Source organism: Ceratosolen solmsi, unplaced genomic scaffold (genome assembly GCF_000503995.2).
Source record: "Ceratosolen solmsi marchali unplaced genomic scaffold, CerSol_1.0 scaffold47, whole genome shotgun sequence".
NCBI lineage: Eukaryota > Metazoa > Arthropoda > Insecta > Hymenoptera > Agaonidae > Ceratosolen > Ceratosolen solmsi.
Genome location: NW_011948419.1, coordinates 5813685 through 5829634, shown reverse-complemented (window position 1 = coordinate 5829634; position 15950 = coordinate 5813685). Strand labels below are relative to the sequence as shown.

The window sequence follows — 15950 nt, the reverse complement described above, 5'->3', positions numbered from 1 at the left end:
AGAGAGAGAGAGAGAGAGAGAGAGAGAGAAGGAGAGAGGGATAAACGAAGGCAGACAGAAAAAGAGAAGCGCACACCTTCATACGCCAGAAAAAGGCGAGGGAGCAAAGAAGAGGAAGGATGTTGGCGTATGTTAAGTATAGTTCGCGGTTGAACCCAAAGGCCACATGTGCACGCGCATGCATGGGACGTCGAGTGGAAAAAAGGCATTTTCAGGGCTGCCGCTTAATGTGTCCGGAAGATACCTCGTTAAAAAAAAATGATCGGCGCGTATGCGCCCCTTACGCACTCCCCTCTTTTCCTAGGCGCTCCAACTCTCTATTCTAATACGCTCTATGTATTATCTCTTTTAATCACGCGATCTTCTTTATACCTTTTTTATTTATCATTTGATGCATGCTCTCGACTTTATCTCCAAGCATCGCTTTAGACCTCGTCAATTGCGGTTACGTTTGATTCCGCACGCTGACAAAGTAATTAACGGGATAGTATCTAGATGCGCTGTAATTATGTCGCAAGGAAAGAGGAAGAGAAATATATAAAGCGAGAGAGTGAGGGAGAATGAAGCCTCCAGTGAAATGGATTACTTTTCTGTTTTATTTCGTACTTTGACGCGGCATCAAAAGAATGTTCGCTGTTCTTCAAACTAATGTGCTTTCTTTTTGCACTGTTGGTTGTCAAACTTATAACTTATTTCTCTGCGTTTATCGTAGGAAAGTTCTGCTTACGTTCTATCATGATGACGTAGTTTTTGAATAATGTTCGAGATTAAAATTGATCGAACACTACATGAGATGCTTAAAGTAAAAAATATATTTATTTTTCGATTTTTCTTAGCTATTAATATACGTGCGAGTGTGCGATTTTAAAAAAAAATGTTTTAAATCCGTCGTTCCTTTCCAATATTATAACCTTGAAAATTGTAATCCACTTATAGATACACAATAAAAATAACAGGACACTACAGAAAATTTAAATAATATATCACATAAAATAATACTTAACTTAATACTTCGTATTGCTATTTTATTTTGTAGAATTTTTTAAGATGGCATTTTTTAGTATTTGACTGATTTAAAATTTTGAATTTCGAATATTCTCAAGTCCAGTGCCACGGGCCACAAGCAAGAAATATTTAACATAATATTTATATTTAAACTAACGTAATAGAGCATGATTTCTTTTTGTTGACAATTTCTATTTTTACTGAGCTACTAAACAAGTACTTCTTTAAAGAACAAAGAGATAATGTCGAGTAAAATTAACATAACCATAATGTCAACTAACTACTACGATGAAAAAATTACAATACATTCTATATATATTTATTATAATACATTATAATAAATGATAAATAAATTCTAAAAATTTCCATAAGTAAATGAGAGTATTTTTTAAAGGCTGACATTTTAATTATCTCAATGGCTTTGCTGTCACAAGCTTTATCAAATCTCGTGTATGTAATCGACTATAAATTAATTAGGTTCTTTTACCGAATGCAAAATATATTACATAAGTTGTTGAAATATTAAAAAAAAAAAATCGTTGTTACAATTTTATATAAATTTTATATAAGTTTTAAATCTTCTATTTGTAATCGAAATATTCAGCTATCTATACATTAATTAAAAAGTTGGAATCTCCTTAGCTTTGGAAACTTCAATAATTCTAATACCTAATAACTTTTTTATTGTATATTTGTACCAGTATTCAAATGTATGCCACGGCTATTTACATAAAATTCCTAGAAGGCTCGTATTGTGAGACGTCATTGTAAGAAAAAGTTAGTAATATTGATAAATTTTATCTCGGTGATATTTTTGGAAGCGATGATCGATAAACGATGTTTATTCGTTTATAATACTGCCAATTTCAATATTCACAATAATTCACAGAGAAATATTTCAGATTACACATCGAAACTTTCACGTAATATTATTTTTTTTATTATTCTGCATATTAGCGGCTCTAGTATAAATGACGCGCAAGGAAAAGTTACTTAACCCGAGAAATGTATGACTTTTCGAAGAACAATTTTCAACCACCAGTGATAACACATTCGATGGACAATATTTATCGTCGTGCAAGCGGACCATCGCGTTTCTATATGAAACATATGATAATATACATGTTCAAGTGCAACGTTCGACCCTCACCTACAAAAACCCGTTTTTGTAACGACAAACTCCAAAAAAACGAGCGGTAGAGAAGAAAGCGGCGAGGAAAACATTAAAAAAAAAAGAAAAAATGGAAGGCTTCCCGCACTCGTCACAATGTCGTCTCCCAATTTCCCTCAATGGAACGTCGAGCGCGTGTTGAGTTAAAAATGCATGGGCCTAGGATTCCCTTTATTCCCATATAGCTAACTCATCCTCAGCGATTTTTTCCGCCCCGCGGGCACAACATCTAGCAGCCCCTAGGATATTCGTATCGCACATCTCGATACAAACAATCTTCCTCTCTTCCCTTCGCTACTGCTCCCCTCCCGATCCCTTACACAGGCGACCGTGAAAATTATAATCGACCTTTGAGTTATTCGCTCCCGGAATCTCGTGCAACTTTTTCCGTTTGAGTTACAGTGAGGGGTCGCTCTTAATTTTTTTCCCCTCCCTTTGCTTCTGCCATCCTCTGGGTTCACAAAATGTCCATTTCAATTTAATCCTTTGACAAGTCGACGCCATCATTTCATTTCATTTGTAAGACATATTCATTATCTGAGTGGGCGATTTTTAAAAAGTGTCGAGCTTTTATATGCTGTTGTATAATTATATATAGAGAAGCGTGCGCAGACATTAATCGTGGTGATATATATTATTTAACAGCAATATATCGTCCCATGTAATGACATAGTCATAATATGATCGTTGGATAGTTAATTTAGAACAATTCAATTAAAAAAAAAAGAATAAATAAAAGAAAACATTATTCTATGAATTTCGTCGATAAGATTGCCATTTTAATCATTAACACTTTATAGTCAATATTTGTATTGACGCTGCTTCAAATCTCGGATAATAATACTTGACAAGAAATCGATTTATTTCACATGGAAACACGTGATGCACTATATCTCAAGATAGAATTTTGATCAGAAAAGTTGATGTAAGTAAACATGTATCTTAACATTATATTAAAAATTTATTGATCAAAAGTATGCAATTATTTTTCTCCGTTACTACTATTTACGAGCTGAAAATTATTTGGATTGATAATGAATTTTATTATTTAAGCCATTGTTTATAAATTTCATTTCATTGCTGTTAATAGCCAAAGGCAGTACAGTACAGCTTGATTAAAATGGGGAAGAAGAAACGATGGACAATTGTTTATAGTAAACTAAGGAATAGCGAATTTAATAAAAAAAATTTAATGAAATTGTAATAGAAATTAAATAGCTTTCTTTATTAAATTGACATGAACATCTAGGACAGACTATTTTGGTCATTCATTTATTTGTCATTAACATTTGTTTCGCCTCTTTCATCTCGTTAAGGAAAATTTCAATTGATTAGAATAGCAAAAGAGTCGGTAGGCGGACGCATCGAAAAATTAAACCCATAAAAAAACTTTTAATTATTAAATGAAATTTCAAAACGCATTCTAAAACGCTTAAAGTAAAGTAATTTCTAAATGGCCATTCAAATAAATTATAAGTAAAAAAGTACCTTGACATATTATAGAATCTGTAATCTTGCTTTTCTAAAAGTCATATAACAAGTTTTATTCTTTATACGATGGCATAAGTATAATAAATAATTTATATCGATCATTTTGTATATATCTTATCTAATACAGCCTTTCGTACTATAATTTTCGTTAACCAACATGCACGCACCCACATGATTACGTAGTATTTTCTGAAAATTATATAGCTAATAGAGGGATAATTATCGAATAACCTTTCAAAATAATAAATTTGCTAGCAAATATATTCTCTAAATACAAATTCAATTTAACATATATAAACAATTTATTATCAAGCATTTTTACATAAAAAGAAAAAGTAAAATAATATAATAAAGTTAAATAATAAGTTAAAAAAATCAATTTTAATAAACGTGCAAGAGTATTATGGAGAATAATTATACTTTATGCGCTAATGAATGTTTAGAATAAATTCTTTATTCTCGAACAAGAATAATCAATGGAAATATGCCGAAAAGGTAGAGATTCGAAAATAGGTTGCAAGTTTGAGTTACTCACTACTGACAGAACGAAAAATCAACGGCTTGGCCAGCTTTAAGGAAGCAGTCTACATTCTCCGAAGATAGAAAAGTCGCGAGTAACCAGGAAAAGAAAACTCGGCTCGACGGCTCGACGGCTCGACGGCTCGACGGCTCGACTGCTCGAAAAAGGGGGGAAAAAGCCCCTGAGATAAAATGAGTTCGAGCAGTATAGATACACGAGATATACGAGCGCGGTTATACATTCATAAGGCGGATAAAAAGGGAGCGGAAGCAGGGAAACAAAAAGTAAAGGGGGAAAAAACGGACACCAGTTTCGTGTCTATGTAGAAATATATACTCCGGTAGGTTAAAGAAATAGGATACGACAAGAATATTCTCTTTAAACCCACATAAGCCCGTGTGAGTGCGCGCGAGCGTGCGTGAATGCGTGAATGCGTGAATGCGTGAATACGTGAATCGTGAATGCGTGAATGTATTCTCTTTAAACCCACATAAGCCCGTGTGAGTGCGCGCGAGCGTGCGTGAATACGTGAATGCGTGAATGCGTGAATACGTGAATGCGTACATGCATGAATGCGCAAATGCGTGCATGCGTGTGCCTACGCGGCCAGTCGCACGCGTTCCGTGTAATAAGCGCGGTGCAAATCACTCGAGGTGAGAGACATGAGAAAGACGGTCAAGATGTATAGATAGGGTCCGGGGTAAAGAAGGAAAATGTTCGACTGTGACGATGACGACGGCGGCGGTGGCGGCAGTGGCGGCGGCGGCGGCAGTGGCGGCGGCGGCGTTAGCCGCGTGGTTGCGCGACTACGGCGCGGGCGGCAAGGAAAAATAACAGAGGGGAAAATCAAATGACACTATATCGATTCGGCGAGCCGCATCAGTGTTGTGTCGAGGTCGTGTCACATTGCTCGGACCGCCGTTGCCAAATTTCAAGACAGCGGGGGAGAGCCTCCTACGCTGGGTTATCGCTTGCATTCCCAACGACTCTCGCGACGATATAATACATGCTCGACACTCCTTTTAAAAGCCACGCGCGCACGCAGACGCGCACGCAAAGGCAAAGTCACGCATAAACAAGAGGAGCGCTGCTCTCATACCTTTCGGATGCCATGTTTCGTCGCTCGGACCAGGCACCGCGACCGCTGCCCGCTGCCCTCTGCCAGCCTCCGAGGCGAAGACGTCCCTCGGCCTCCTGCCGGCTCCTCCACTCGCCCTTCGTCCTCGAGCCCGCCGCGCACGTTCGACACTGGTCGACACGCGCGCGCACCGCTTCCTCTCTCTCTCCCTCGCGCGCTCCCTTTTCCTCGGTCGGGCCAACCTCGTCCTAATCAAGCGACACGGGCACGTCCTCCTCCTTGTCGGCCAAGAATCGTCGCGTTCCTGGGCGCTCGCCCTTCCTCGGCGGCGGTGCCCAACTGCTCTGCCATTTTCCGCGCACCAGCACACCCGAGTCCCCCCGCACACGCGCACTCCCCAGACCTTCGTCTCTCCGCTCGTGTCACCTCGCTCACCAACTCACCCTCTCTTTCTCCCGGTACGTACTTCGATACTCGAAGATGTGTGCGAGATAGAGATAGAGATAGAGATAGAGAGAGAGAGAGAGAGAGAGGCGGAGCGAGCTGACAACACACACGTCCTATTGCTATTGCTATTGCTATTGCTGTTGCTGATGCTGTTGCTGTTGCTGTTGCCGTTGCCGCCACCGCCGCCGCCTCTGCTCCCGCTGCCGTTTGCTCCAGCTCGACCCCTTCGATATTACTGCTGTCGCTGCTGCTCCTGCCGAGGCTACTGCCAGCCCCACCGCCATTTTCCCTCGCGCCGCACTCTACCGTACTTTGTATAGAAGCTGCGACCCCCACTAGATCGCGGGAACAACTCTCTCTCTCTCTCTCTCTCTCTCTCTCCCACTCCAACTCCCACTCCCACTCCCACTCTCTGTATCCGAGCGCGCGCGCCTTAACATTCGTCTGTTCGCTGTGAGAGTGAGTGAGAAAGAGAGAGAGGGAGAGAGAGAGAGAGAGAGAGAGAGAGAGAGAAAAAAGAGAAGAGAGAGAGCGAATGCGGCCACTAGAACGTGGAAGAGGGATGGGGAATACGAACGGCTGACAGGGGTCAATGACGCTTATATTCTTGACGATCTTCACGGTCAGGTATCCCGATTTTCCTGAATCTTTATCAAATGCTCGTTACATTTCAAAAGAAGGACTCGTCACTCTCTCTGCAAGCGGCGTCTTAGAAATTCCGACCTCTATTTTGAAAGGATTTAAGCCCGATGGATAACCAAATTTTATGGTTTCGTCTACGTCAGCCACCGACAGAGGTGCACAAAATCTTCGATTTTTTCAAATTTCGCGCCGTGGCGCAACGTGACGGGGGATGGCGCGCACTTCTCCGTTAGTTTATTTCATTTTTTTCTCCAATCTTGGAGGTGGTGCTGTTGCCTTTTACTGCTTTCTTGTTATCATCTGATATATTGGTGCTTATGAACGGTAATGATAAAAGCAACTCTTGCCGCGCTTCCTCTCAATTTTCTCTTTGTATTCTCTACATTACATATTTTACATATATGCACGCCCACATTTATTTTTACAATTATATTAACAATCATATATTATATTACCAATTGATTAATTTTTTTTCTTACTTTTTCTTTTTTTTCTTTCTTTTTTTTTTTTGTACTACGCGATGCACGGCGCGAATCTTTTTATATGCCAAAAATTTAAAGCTACTCTCGAAAACACTTTATAACTATATAACATTTTACCAAAAAGATCTTACTTAATTTGCTAAAAGGTAATACAAGTAACAAGCAATTAATTACCCATTCGGTTTCGCACTATTCTTTAATAATGATCTAAATTTCATTATTATTCGATAACGATTCATAACGATATTTTGTTGCTGTCACTAGTAAACAAATAGAACCGATGTGCATAACGAGCACTATGTGTCAACCGATTTATGCATTTATCCTTTAGGGACGGATCGAATTTACACAAAGCAAAACAAAACAAGACAAACAATAAACAGAAGAAAAAGAAAAATAAAAACAAAAACGAAGGCCTTAGATGAGAAACGAAAATATTGCGATAACCGAACCATGCACGCGGGATTAGCACTTTCACATCGCAGTCAAGCGAACGGTACGGAGAGAAAAGACGACGTGCACATGCTCTTATCTTCACTCGTGCCTTTTTCTCCGGACGAAAAAGAGAGAGAGAGAGAGAGAGAGACAGAGAGAGAGAGAGGGAGAGAGAGGGAGATAGCACGTGACTATATTCGAGGTAGTGCAAGAAACTTTCCTCCGGAGACTCTCAAGCACTAAGCCGTGCATCTCCTCTAAAGCGCGAGGGTAATGTCGACGTATAGTTGGAAGCAACTACCGGCGACACGCATCGCGCCATCTGGCATCAACCTCTCGCGCACCAAACAACAAACCGCCGGCTAAACCGCATTTTATTGCATTATACACAACTGTGAAAATAAAAACCAAAGATAAGTGTATTTTCGGATAGGAATAGTTAGTTGTCTTTTATTTGATCTCTTATGCATTGTCCCGGGTAACGCTAAATGCCGTGAGCTTAGCTAAGTCTTATTTGTGTCGAATTTCGAATAATTTTCTGTCATTATTAAACTCGCAAATTAAAAGCAATTATAAAATATATTATTTTGGAGCATATTATTTAAAACTAGCTTTATTCTTACTAAAGTATCTCTGGTCTCTAATTGTCTTTGGGATGAAGATGTCGGATTGCAACACGAGATGACATAATTTTAGTCATCATTTCTTTTTGCCAAAGTTGACAACTCGGTGTATCGTGTGGTTAATGCAAAAGCTGTGTATAAATTATAGACTATGTATGGAATTCTATAATTTTAATTCTAACTAATGTTATAAAACTTGGATACAATTAAATGTGTCATTAATTGTAAATTGCACGAAAATTAAAAAAAAAACTATGATTCTACCTGGTAATAATGAACAAAATGAAAAATCGTTTAAATTTTATAATATTCATTATTAGTAAAAGAAAATACCTTCAAAATCTTCTAATCGTAATAATTTCTGTTTAAACAATATTTTGTAGTTATATAGCACTCACGGTACATTAAATAAATTATTGTCGATTAAAGAATTGTCGACTTAAATTTGTCAAAATTCGTATTACCGTTTAAAAGAAATACATATGTATTAATTAGAATTTTTAAATTTATATTATTTTTCTATTACAAATATTTGATTCAGATGGTACGATAAAATTTATAATTTTTTAATTATTTTATTATGGCAGTTATAAAAAAGATAATTAATGAAAATATTTATTTATCTTCAAAAAAATATATTTTTAACATAAAACTGGTTTTTGTATTTTTGAAAGATCATTCAAAATTTTTCTATGATGTTTTGATCTTATATCAAACATACACCAATTGAACTCATTGTAAACAAGCATTCCAAATGGATTAGTTAAACAATATTGAAATTATTATAACTAATTTTTATTATATTAAAAAAAATATATATATATAATTATAATATACTTAAATTATTATAACTATTTGTCATGCATGGAATTATTATCTATCGGACAAACATTATAAACAATGTAACAATGTTCGTAAAAATTTCTGAGTAATTATGCAAATTCATACTTTTTAATTGGCATTCTTTCAAATACGAATTTGTTTATCAACATTTATAAAGATTTTTTATAAATTGAAGTATGTTTAATGCTACATGGAAATCAGGATGATAGTGCACAAGTGACCCATTCTAATAAATAATTAATTACAATGGATTTCAATAAGGAGCTGTCTTATATAAAATAAAGACTTTTCGAAGAATCTCGACTGATATGCGCAAGTAGGCATCTGTTACGCGTACTGCTGTATAATGGATTTTTACTGTAAATATATTATAAGAGTGCTAATACGGACTTGCGCTGGCAGAAATGTAGTTGTAGCTTGTAAGGAACTGCGGAGCAACCAAAATGAACAAATGAAAAATAGCACCCATACAAACCTCTAAATGACCACATTACAACGAGAAATTAGTTTAATCTAGCCGAACCTAACATTATTAAGATGACTTTAAAAACATTCATGTAATAACACTTTAATTGAATAGATTATTCAATTCAATAAAATAAACACTTCTTATAATATTTCTATTATATCTTGACTATTAAATTAAAACAAAATATTAATAATATTGCTCGTATGAAAATTTAAATATTTGCTAAAAATAGCTGTTATTTTCAATAATATAAATGCCTTATATTAAACAATTAACTTGAAGGACAACATATTATAGAAAACTTTGAATTAATAACTTTTTGAATAAATACGTTTCTAAAAGACCTAGAAATAAAAGTGAAGTTATGAAAACTAAACTAATTGATTTTCATTGCACACAATTTTTTATTCAATAATGTAAATCTAATATCTTAAAACGATTCATCAAAATTAACAGCTGATTTATTTGCTTAGAAACTGATTGTCCTCTTGTTATGTAGTCAATAACATTGACTATAGTTTTACAACAAATAACAATAAATTATTATATTTTGTCAAGCACCTGCATTTAATCAATACCTACATACCTCATAAATACCATGCATATAATTTTTTGGCATATTTTTTATAAATTTTTATTTGACTATTAGAGAGCTTGTATTATTATAAGAATTAAGTTGATTTTTAAGGTGAATGCCTGAATAATAATAAAATTATATGAGAAAATGAATTTGTGTTTTTTCAATTTTCATTGTCTAATTGCATTTATTGTAATAAAACTAAATGCTTCGCGATTGTAATTATATTACAATTCACAACGAGTTCTTTAAAAGCTGTATAAAATTATTTCCAAATTAAACTGTCCATGCTTAACGATCGTACTCTACAACGTATAAAAAATTATGATATACTGATGAAACCTCCGTATCTTATAATTTCAATAATTATATAATCATAATAACAAAAGTAACTGACAATTTATCTGCCTAATGTGAAGTAGCCCAGATTCAAATAGAATAAATTAATAGACATAATTGTCACGATGCTAATTTGTAAACGGAGATTATATTTGCCTATAATTTGAATTTTATCGTTTTTATAATTAATTTTACACTTAAATTAACTCCACTGTTAATTAAATTAACAGCTACTAAATATATAATAATAACAAATTTAAAAAATTTACTTTTCATTTTATTCGACTACTTGCGAATATAGTTTATGTTTTTTTTCTCTTAAACCTTTCTTACTTTTGTTTTTTTCTGATTCGTTCAAGGTTGAACTTTGAATATACGTTTATAGATTTTTAAAATTTGCAAAAAGCATTCGGGACCTTTTCAGAATCTTTTACAGACCCATACCGACAAAATAATGCAGAAGCCACAAAAGAATAAATATTTGTTCGCACAGCTCTCTGTAAAATATGATACGCCTACAGGAATCTTGATTTCTATCCAAAATTCTTCGAATTAGGTGACATTATATAAATATTCCAAGTCTCTTCACAATGTACTTGCAAAGGTAAACAGCCTAACAATACACAATAAATGACTCAAAAGCAGGAGGGAGAAGATAAAACCATCGGTAGGTAGCAGAGCAGCTCACGGCTGCCTGCCAGTGAAAACTAACGGTCAGATACGCTTAAAGAGTAAGCGAGATAGATAGATAAATAAATAGACAAATCAAGAGTTGGAGCTACGACGGTTGGAGGGGGGGGGGGGTGTGTACTCCATGATAAATTTCCCTAAGAATTAGTTTAAGTATCAGATTGAAATCTCTGCAAATCATCTTTACAAAAATTTTATTACACTTTTTTTTTAAATACCATTTCACAAGCTTTTGTATTGTGTCTTTTTAAACGACAAGAGTTTTAATAATAATATATTCTAACATTAATTTGATTGCACTTGTTCGATTAAGAAGAGAACTAAATATTTGAATTTGCAATGAAATATTTAGAGCGCAAAAGAATTTTATGCATAAGAGAACACAAATACATTTTAAATCTTGATTACAATTTCAGATACCAAAAATGAAAATAAGTATTCTATGTGAAGTCCGGCACTACTACAAAATCTATCAATAAACAAATGCTAATGAATCATTGAACGCATAATGTAGAATTTAACATAAAATATTCGAAACATTTGAAGATCGCAAAAGACTAATTGTAATAGGCTAAGACTTTGTGCTTTTTGTTATTGTATATTCACATATATCCGAACGTAAAAGTCTCCGCAGCGCCATCTCTAGTCGTTCAATCGTATAACCTCGATAGATGGATGGATGAGCCATTCAAAGTAATATACATTATTATACTTTGCTTACACACCATTTTTTGCATAATTTTTTGTCTTGATAAATATATTTTCGCATTTTTTGTGCACGAAACTCGTGTTTAATACAACTGAGAATCATTAGAATTATTAACATTATTAAAATATCGATAAAGAACTGTTCCATAAGCAATTATACAACCACAGGACAGATATTGTTTTTCTTCAATTAGCAAAGCAATTGTTCATTTGCGAAACGTCGTTTTCACTTTACCAAGGTCGCTATGGATCAAGACGACGTTTTAACGATATTAAAAATTTTGATGATAGGTGAGACTAACGTAGGGAAATCCAGGTAAGTTTGTGTACTTTTCGATTATCGATTTTCTATTTTTCGTACAAGGTGAAAAATACTTCTATAAAAATAGTAATTGCATTTATTTATTTTGTTTTGATGACAGTATTTAAGGTTACTTCCAAAGATTATATATATATATATACATATATACACATGTTTGTATACTCCCTGTGCTTTAATAATTACTTTAATACGTAGCATAGTAATGTAATAAATTTTTATATATATAGGCATAGCTTTTTTTTTAATACATACGTTAAATTTTTTTTACAGTATTTTACTGAGGTTCATAGAAGATGAATTTAACGACACTATGCAAAATACCGTTGGAATGGATTATAAATCGAAAAAAATTACAATTGATGGCAACACAGTTAAATTAGCCATTTGGGTGCGTTTTCATTGTTAATTATTTTGTACAAATTATAAAATTCACTAAATTTCATTATTTTGTAGTCAGTTTTACCATAATTATTGTGTAATTTTTAAATCGAGTAAAAAAATGAAAATGAAATGCGTTTTATAAGAGATTTAATCTAAGAAGGAATCTAAGAAATTTTAAACGAAAGAGAATTCGTAAAATTTACATCATTAGTTATTGAGCCACATTAGTTAATAGTACAATCTTTATATTTATTATTTGGTATATCATTTAAATAATTTTTAGGATACTGCTGGGCAAGAAAGGTTTCGTACATTAACACCTAATTATTATCGAGATGGTCAAGGAGCTATTTTAGTATATGATGTTACAGATAGAAGCACATTCACGAAGCTAGAAATGTGGCTAAATGAATTATATACATATTGTAATAAAACAGACATCGTAAAAATGGTAGTAGGTAATAAAATTGATCTTCCAGACAGACAAGTTAGTACCGCGGAGGGCTTACAATTTGCAAGAAGACATCAAACACTTTATATTGAAAGTAGTGCAAAAACTGCAGATGGTATTAAATGCTGCTTTGAAGAACTTGTACAAAAGGTAGACAAATAAATATATTTAAATTATTTCTCATGATTTCATTGATGTATATTATTTGCAATATATAACAAATATTTTAAATATTTATATAAATAAACTCTTCATTATAATATACTTCATTTTAATACATCACATTGTAGAAGTCTTAACTTTAACTTAATATAAATTGATTCTAAATATTATTGTACATCTATTTGCAAACAAAGAATTAATTCTTTTATATTTTAAGATTAAAAAATTATTATTTTTTTATTGATGAATTCAAAAGTATATTTTTTCTTCAGATTATTCAAACACCAGGTTTATGGGATTCGTATGCTTACAAACCTTTTTACACTGCTAATGGTGTAAGTGGACCAAGGAATCGTACAGGTAGAAGAGGATTAAAATTGACAGATGATTATGAACCAGATAATAGCTACTCAAGCTGTTATTGCAATTTAATATAATTTATAGGAAAAGATCAAATTGTAAACTGTCGTAAATAATACCAAACATTAATTATATATTTTGAATTGGATATAGCTTTAACATATATATCACTATTGAACAAAACCAAATTATATACACATGTTGTGTGTTTAATCATCCATTTGAAATTGCCTTTATTTAAAATATAATAAATTTTTAATCTTTCATAATGTTTTAAATATTAAAAAATAATAAATTAAAAATTTGTTACATTAAAATTTACTAAGTTTAATATTTATATATTTTAAGATATTTGTTATTAATTTTAACAGCACATTTTAGCACATTTCAAACTCACGATTCTCAAGTAAAATCATAAAAAACTTAGTTGATAAGATTTTATTATATTAAAATATTTTGTAGTTTTTTTTATATTAGTTATACCACAAGATTTTCTATTTAAATATAAAATATTTGTACTACAGCATTTATACATTGGTAGATAATGCGTTGTGTTTGATATTTCTGTGGCTATAGAAATCAATAAATTTATAGTTTTTATGTATATTGTGATTATTAAGTTTTAAATGTTTCAATGAATCATTATAAAACTGTTTTGACACAGTAAATTTGTTGTACAAAAAGCATTGTAAAATATTTATTTGTAAATAAAGTAGCCTTTTCATTTATCAATGAAAAATTGTGTATAACTTTGTTTTCATATTTTAACATTGCTACAAAAAACGTTTATTAATAAGCTCAAAACATATCGAAAAACATAGAAAAGTAATATGCAATTCATTTAAATAACTTTTTATCTTATGGAAAATTTACATATTTAATTTAATGAATAAGTCGTAATTAAAATACAACAAATTTTTTCAATATTAAATTATATTATTGATAAAAAAGATATAAAATTCAAAATGATGTTTCATATTTTGTCAGTAAACAATATATAAAATGATTAGTTTTTAAAAATAGATTTATTATTAATTGGCACAATAATAATTTCTGTGTTTGGGTATAAAGAAAAAGTTTATGTATAAAGTGCATTAATTTGTAGAAAATTCTTTTATTCGATTAATTTTAATGAGTCTCGTACATTTGTTACATATTCATTGTAAATATTCCGAGCGCAATGATCGCACTCAATATGAGTAGATATTATTATAACAAATGTAAGGACATCGCAATGTATAAGACAGGGTGGCAATGCACCTCAGCAATAATAAACTGTGTAATGTCGAATTTTCGTAAAATATTCGGTCACAAAAATAAAAAAAAATATTAAGTTTTTACAATATAGCATATCGAAGACAATTCGAATCATTATGACTCGAACAGGGTTTACCACGTATTTCGCTTTACAATTGCATTGAATACTGCACGTATACATTGACCATGAAGTTAGTACAGGGAGTTCTGGTCATTGTCGAAATCATTTTCAGACTTTATATTTCTCCAAAGTATATTAATTTCGAACTGCCCTGTATAATATTATAGTAGGCAACAATGTATAATATTCACTGAAACTTTTATAATCTGTATTAGTGTAATATGTATTTTAAAAAAGGAAATAAAAATCTGTACTATTATCAATTGCAAGGTACGCTCAAGCTATGCTGGGTTTTAAGCTAGATCAACAGGTCTTATAAATTGTAAATATAAATTGACTTATGTTATATTCATTTTAAATCTTAGATTACCAATCCATTTCAATTTATCATCACAGGTGACTTACATTTTGAGAAGTCTATAGAGTATATACATTTCATGAATGAAAAATTACTATAATATTTACATTAATATTTTGACTAGCGATTAGTTGTAAATTATCTATTCACTCGTCAAAATAACATTATAAATACATAAGATATTTTTCTCGTCTCAATGTACATTTACATAATAAATTTATAATTTCTATTTTTATCTTAAAAATAAAAATTATAACGTAATTTATTTTGAATAGGGACTTATAATATATGGTACACAAATCGTTTAATCAGAAGCAAGCAAAAATGTATGATAAAAATTAAATAGCAGCCAGCACATTTTGCCGTACTCTTGTCTGGTACGAAGTTGCATCAAATCTTAATAAAATAGCAAGGTATCAAAATATATGTTTTGCATCTATCTGTTTGGTCTACTCCTGAGCTACTAGCAGAATAACGGATTTTCGAATAATCAATGTTTTTTTCGCAACTTTCTAAGTATATAAGTGGAAGTACAAGTAGAGAAGTAAAGAAGTCCATGAACGTTCTACAGATGTTATCATTAAATTAATCGCAGAATCAAACACCATTGACAAATTTAATATCGACTACGAAGATAAATTAAGATAATTAAAATTATGAAAATGAAAACTAGAAATGAATATCTTACTTATCTAATTTAAATAATTAAAAACGGTTTTGCAATGCCAAACTAAATGTAAAAAATGAAAACGTATGAATATTTTATGAATTCTAAAAGTTCTTCAAAGAGGCGAATTAGATATTAATAACATATCTGATTCAGTCCTACGAAGAAGTGAAGGTACGTTTAGACTAATTATCTCTAGAGCCACGGTGATTCAGTCGGTAGTCTCAGATTCTGGTTCTGATCTCGATGGTCCTCAAAGATCACGTGAATTCAATCCTCCGCCTCAGCCACTCAACTCCCTGGTATTTTTTTTTTTTTTTTTTTTTTTTGTGGTAAATGTAAAAAATTTTT

The 15950-nt window shown here is 32.5% G+C and overlaps 2 protein-coding genes across 2 annotated transcripts in view; one reads left to right on the top strand and one right to left on the bottom strand.

Annotated features, from left to right (window-relative positions):
* RhoGAP93B (MyTH4 and RhoGAP_KIAA1688 domain-containing protein RhoGAP93B) overlaps window positions 1-5774 on the bottom strand; it is a 37374-nt gene extending 31600 nt beyond the window's left edge. Inside the window, exon 1 of the mRNA XM_011497563.1 lies at window positions 5287-5774. Within this exon, the coding sequence (XP_011495865.1) occupies window positions 5287-5300 (14 nt within the window). The 5' untranslated portion in view covers window positions 5301-5774. The remainder of the gene's footprint in view (window positions 1-5286) is intronic.
* Window positions 5775-11498: 5724 nt separating this feature from the next.
* Window positions 11499-13314, top strand: LOC105360614 (RAS oncogene family member Rab18). Its single transcript, XM_011497562.1, has 4 exons — window positions 11499-11836; window positions 12113-12230; window positions 12507-12824; window positions 13109-13314. Exons 1-4 carry the CDS (start codon window positions 11766-11768, stop codon window positions 13271-13273), a joined length of 672 nt encoding a protein of 223 aa, XP_011495864.1. The 5' UTR covers window positions 11499-11765; the 3' UTR covers window positions 13274-13314.
* Window positions 13315-15950: the final 2636 nt, after the last annotated feature.

Bases quoted from the DNA above. Each gene is read 5' to 3' on its own strand.
- LOC105360614 (XM_011497562.1), top strand. From the start codon at position 11,766: ATGGATCAAGACGACGTTTTAACGATATTAAAAATTTTGATGATAGGT. The intron at 11,837-12,112 runs GTAAGTTTGTGT...TTTTTTTTACAG, and splicing joins ACTAACGTAGGGAAATCCAG to TATTTTACTGAGGTTCATAG. The intron at 12,825-13,108 runs GTAGACAAATAA...TTTTTTCTTCAG, and splicing joins TTGAAGAACTTGTACAAAAG to ATTATTCAAACACCAGGTTT.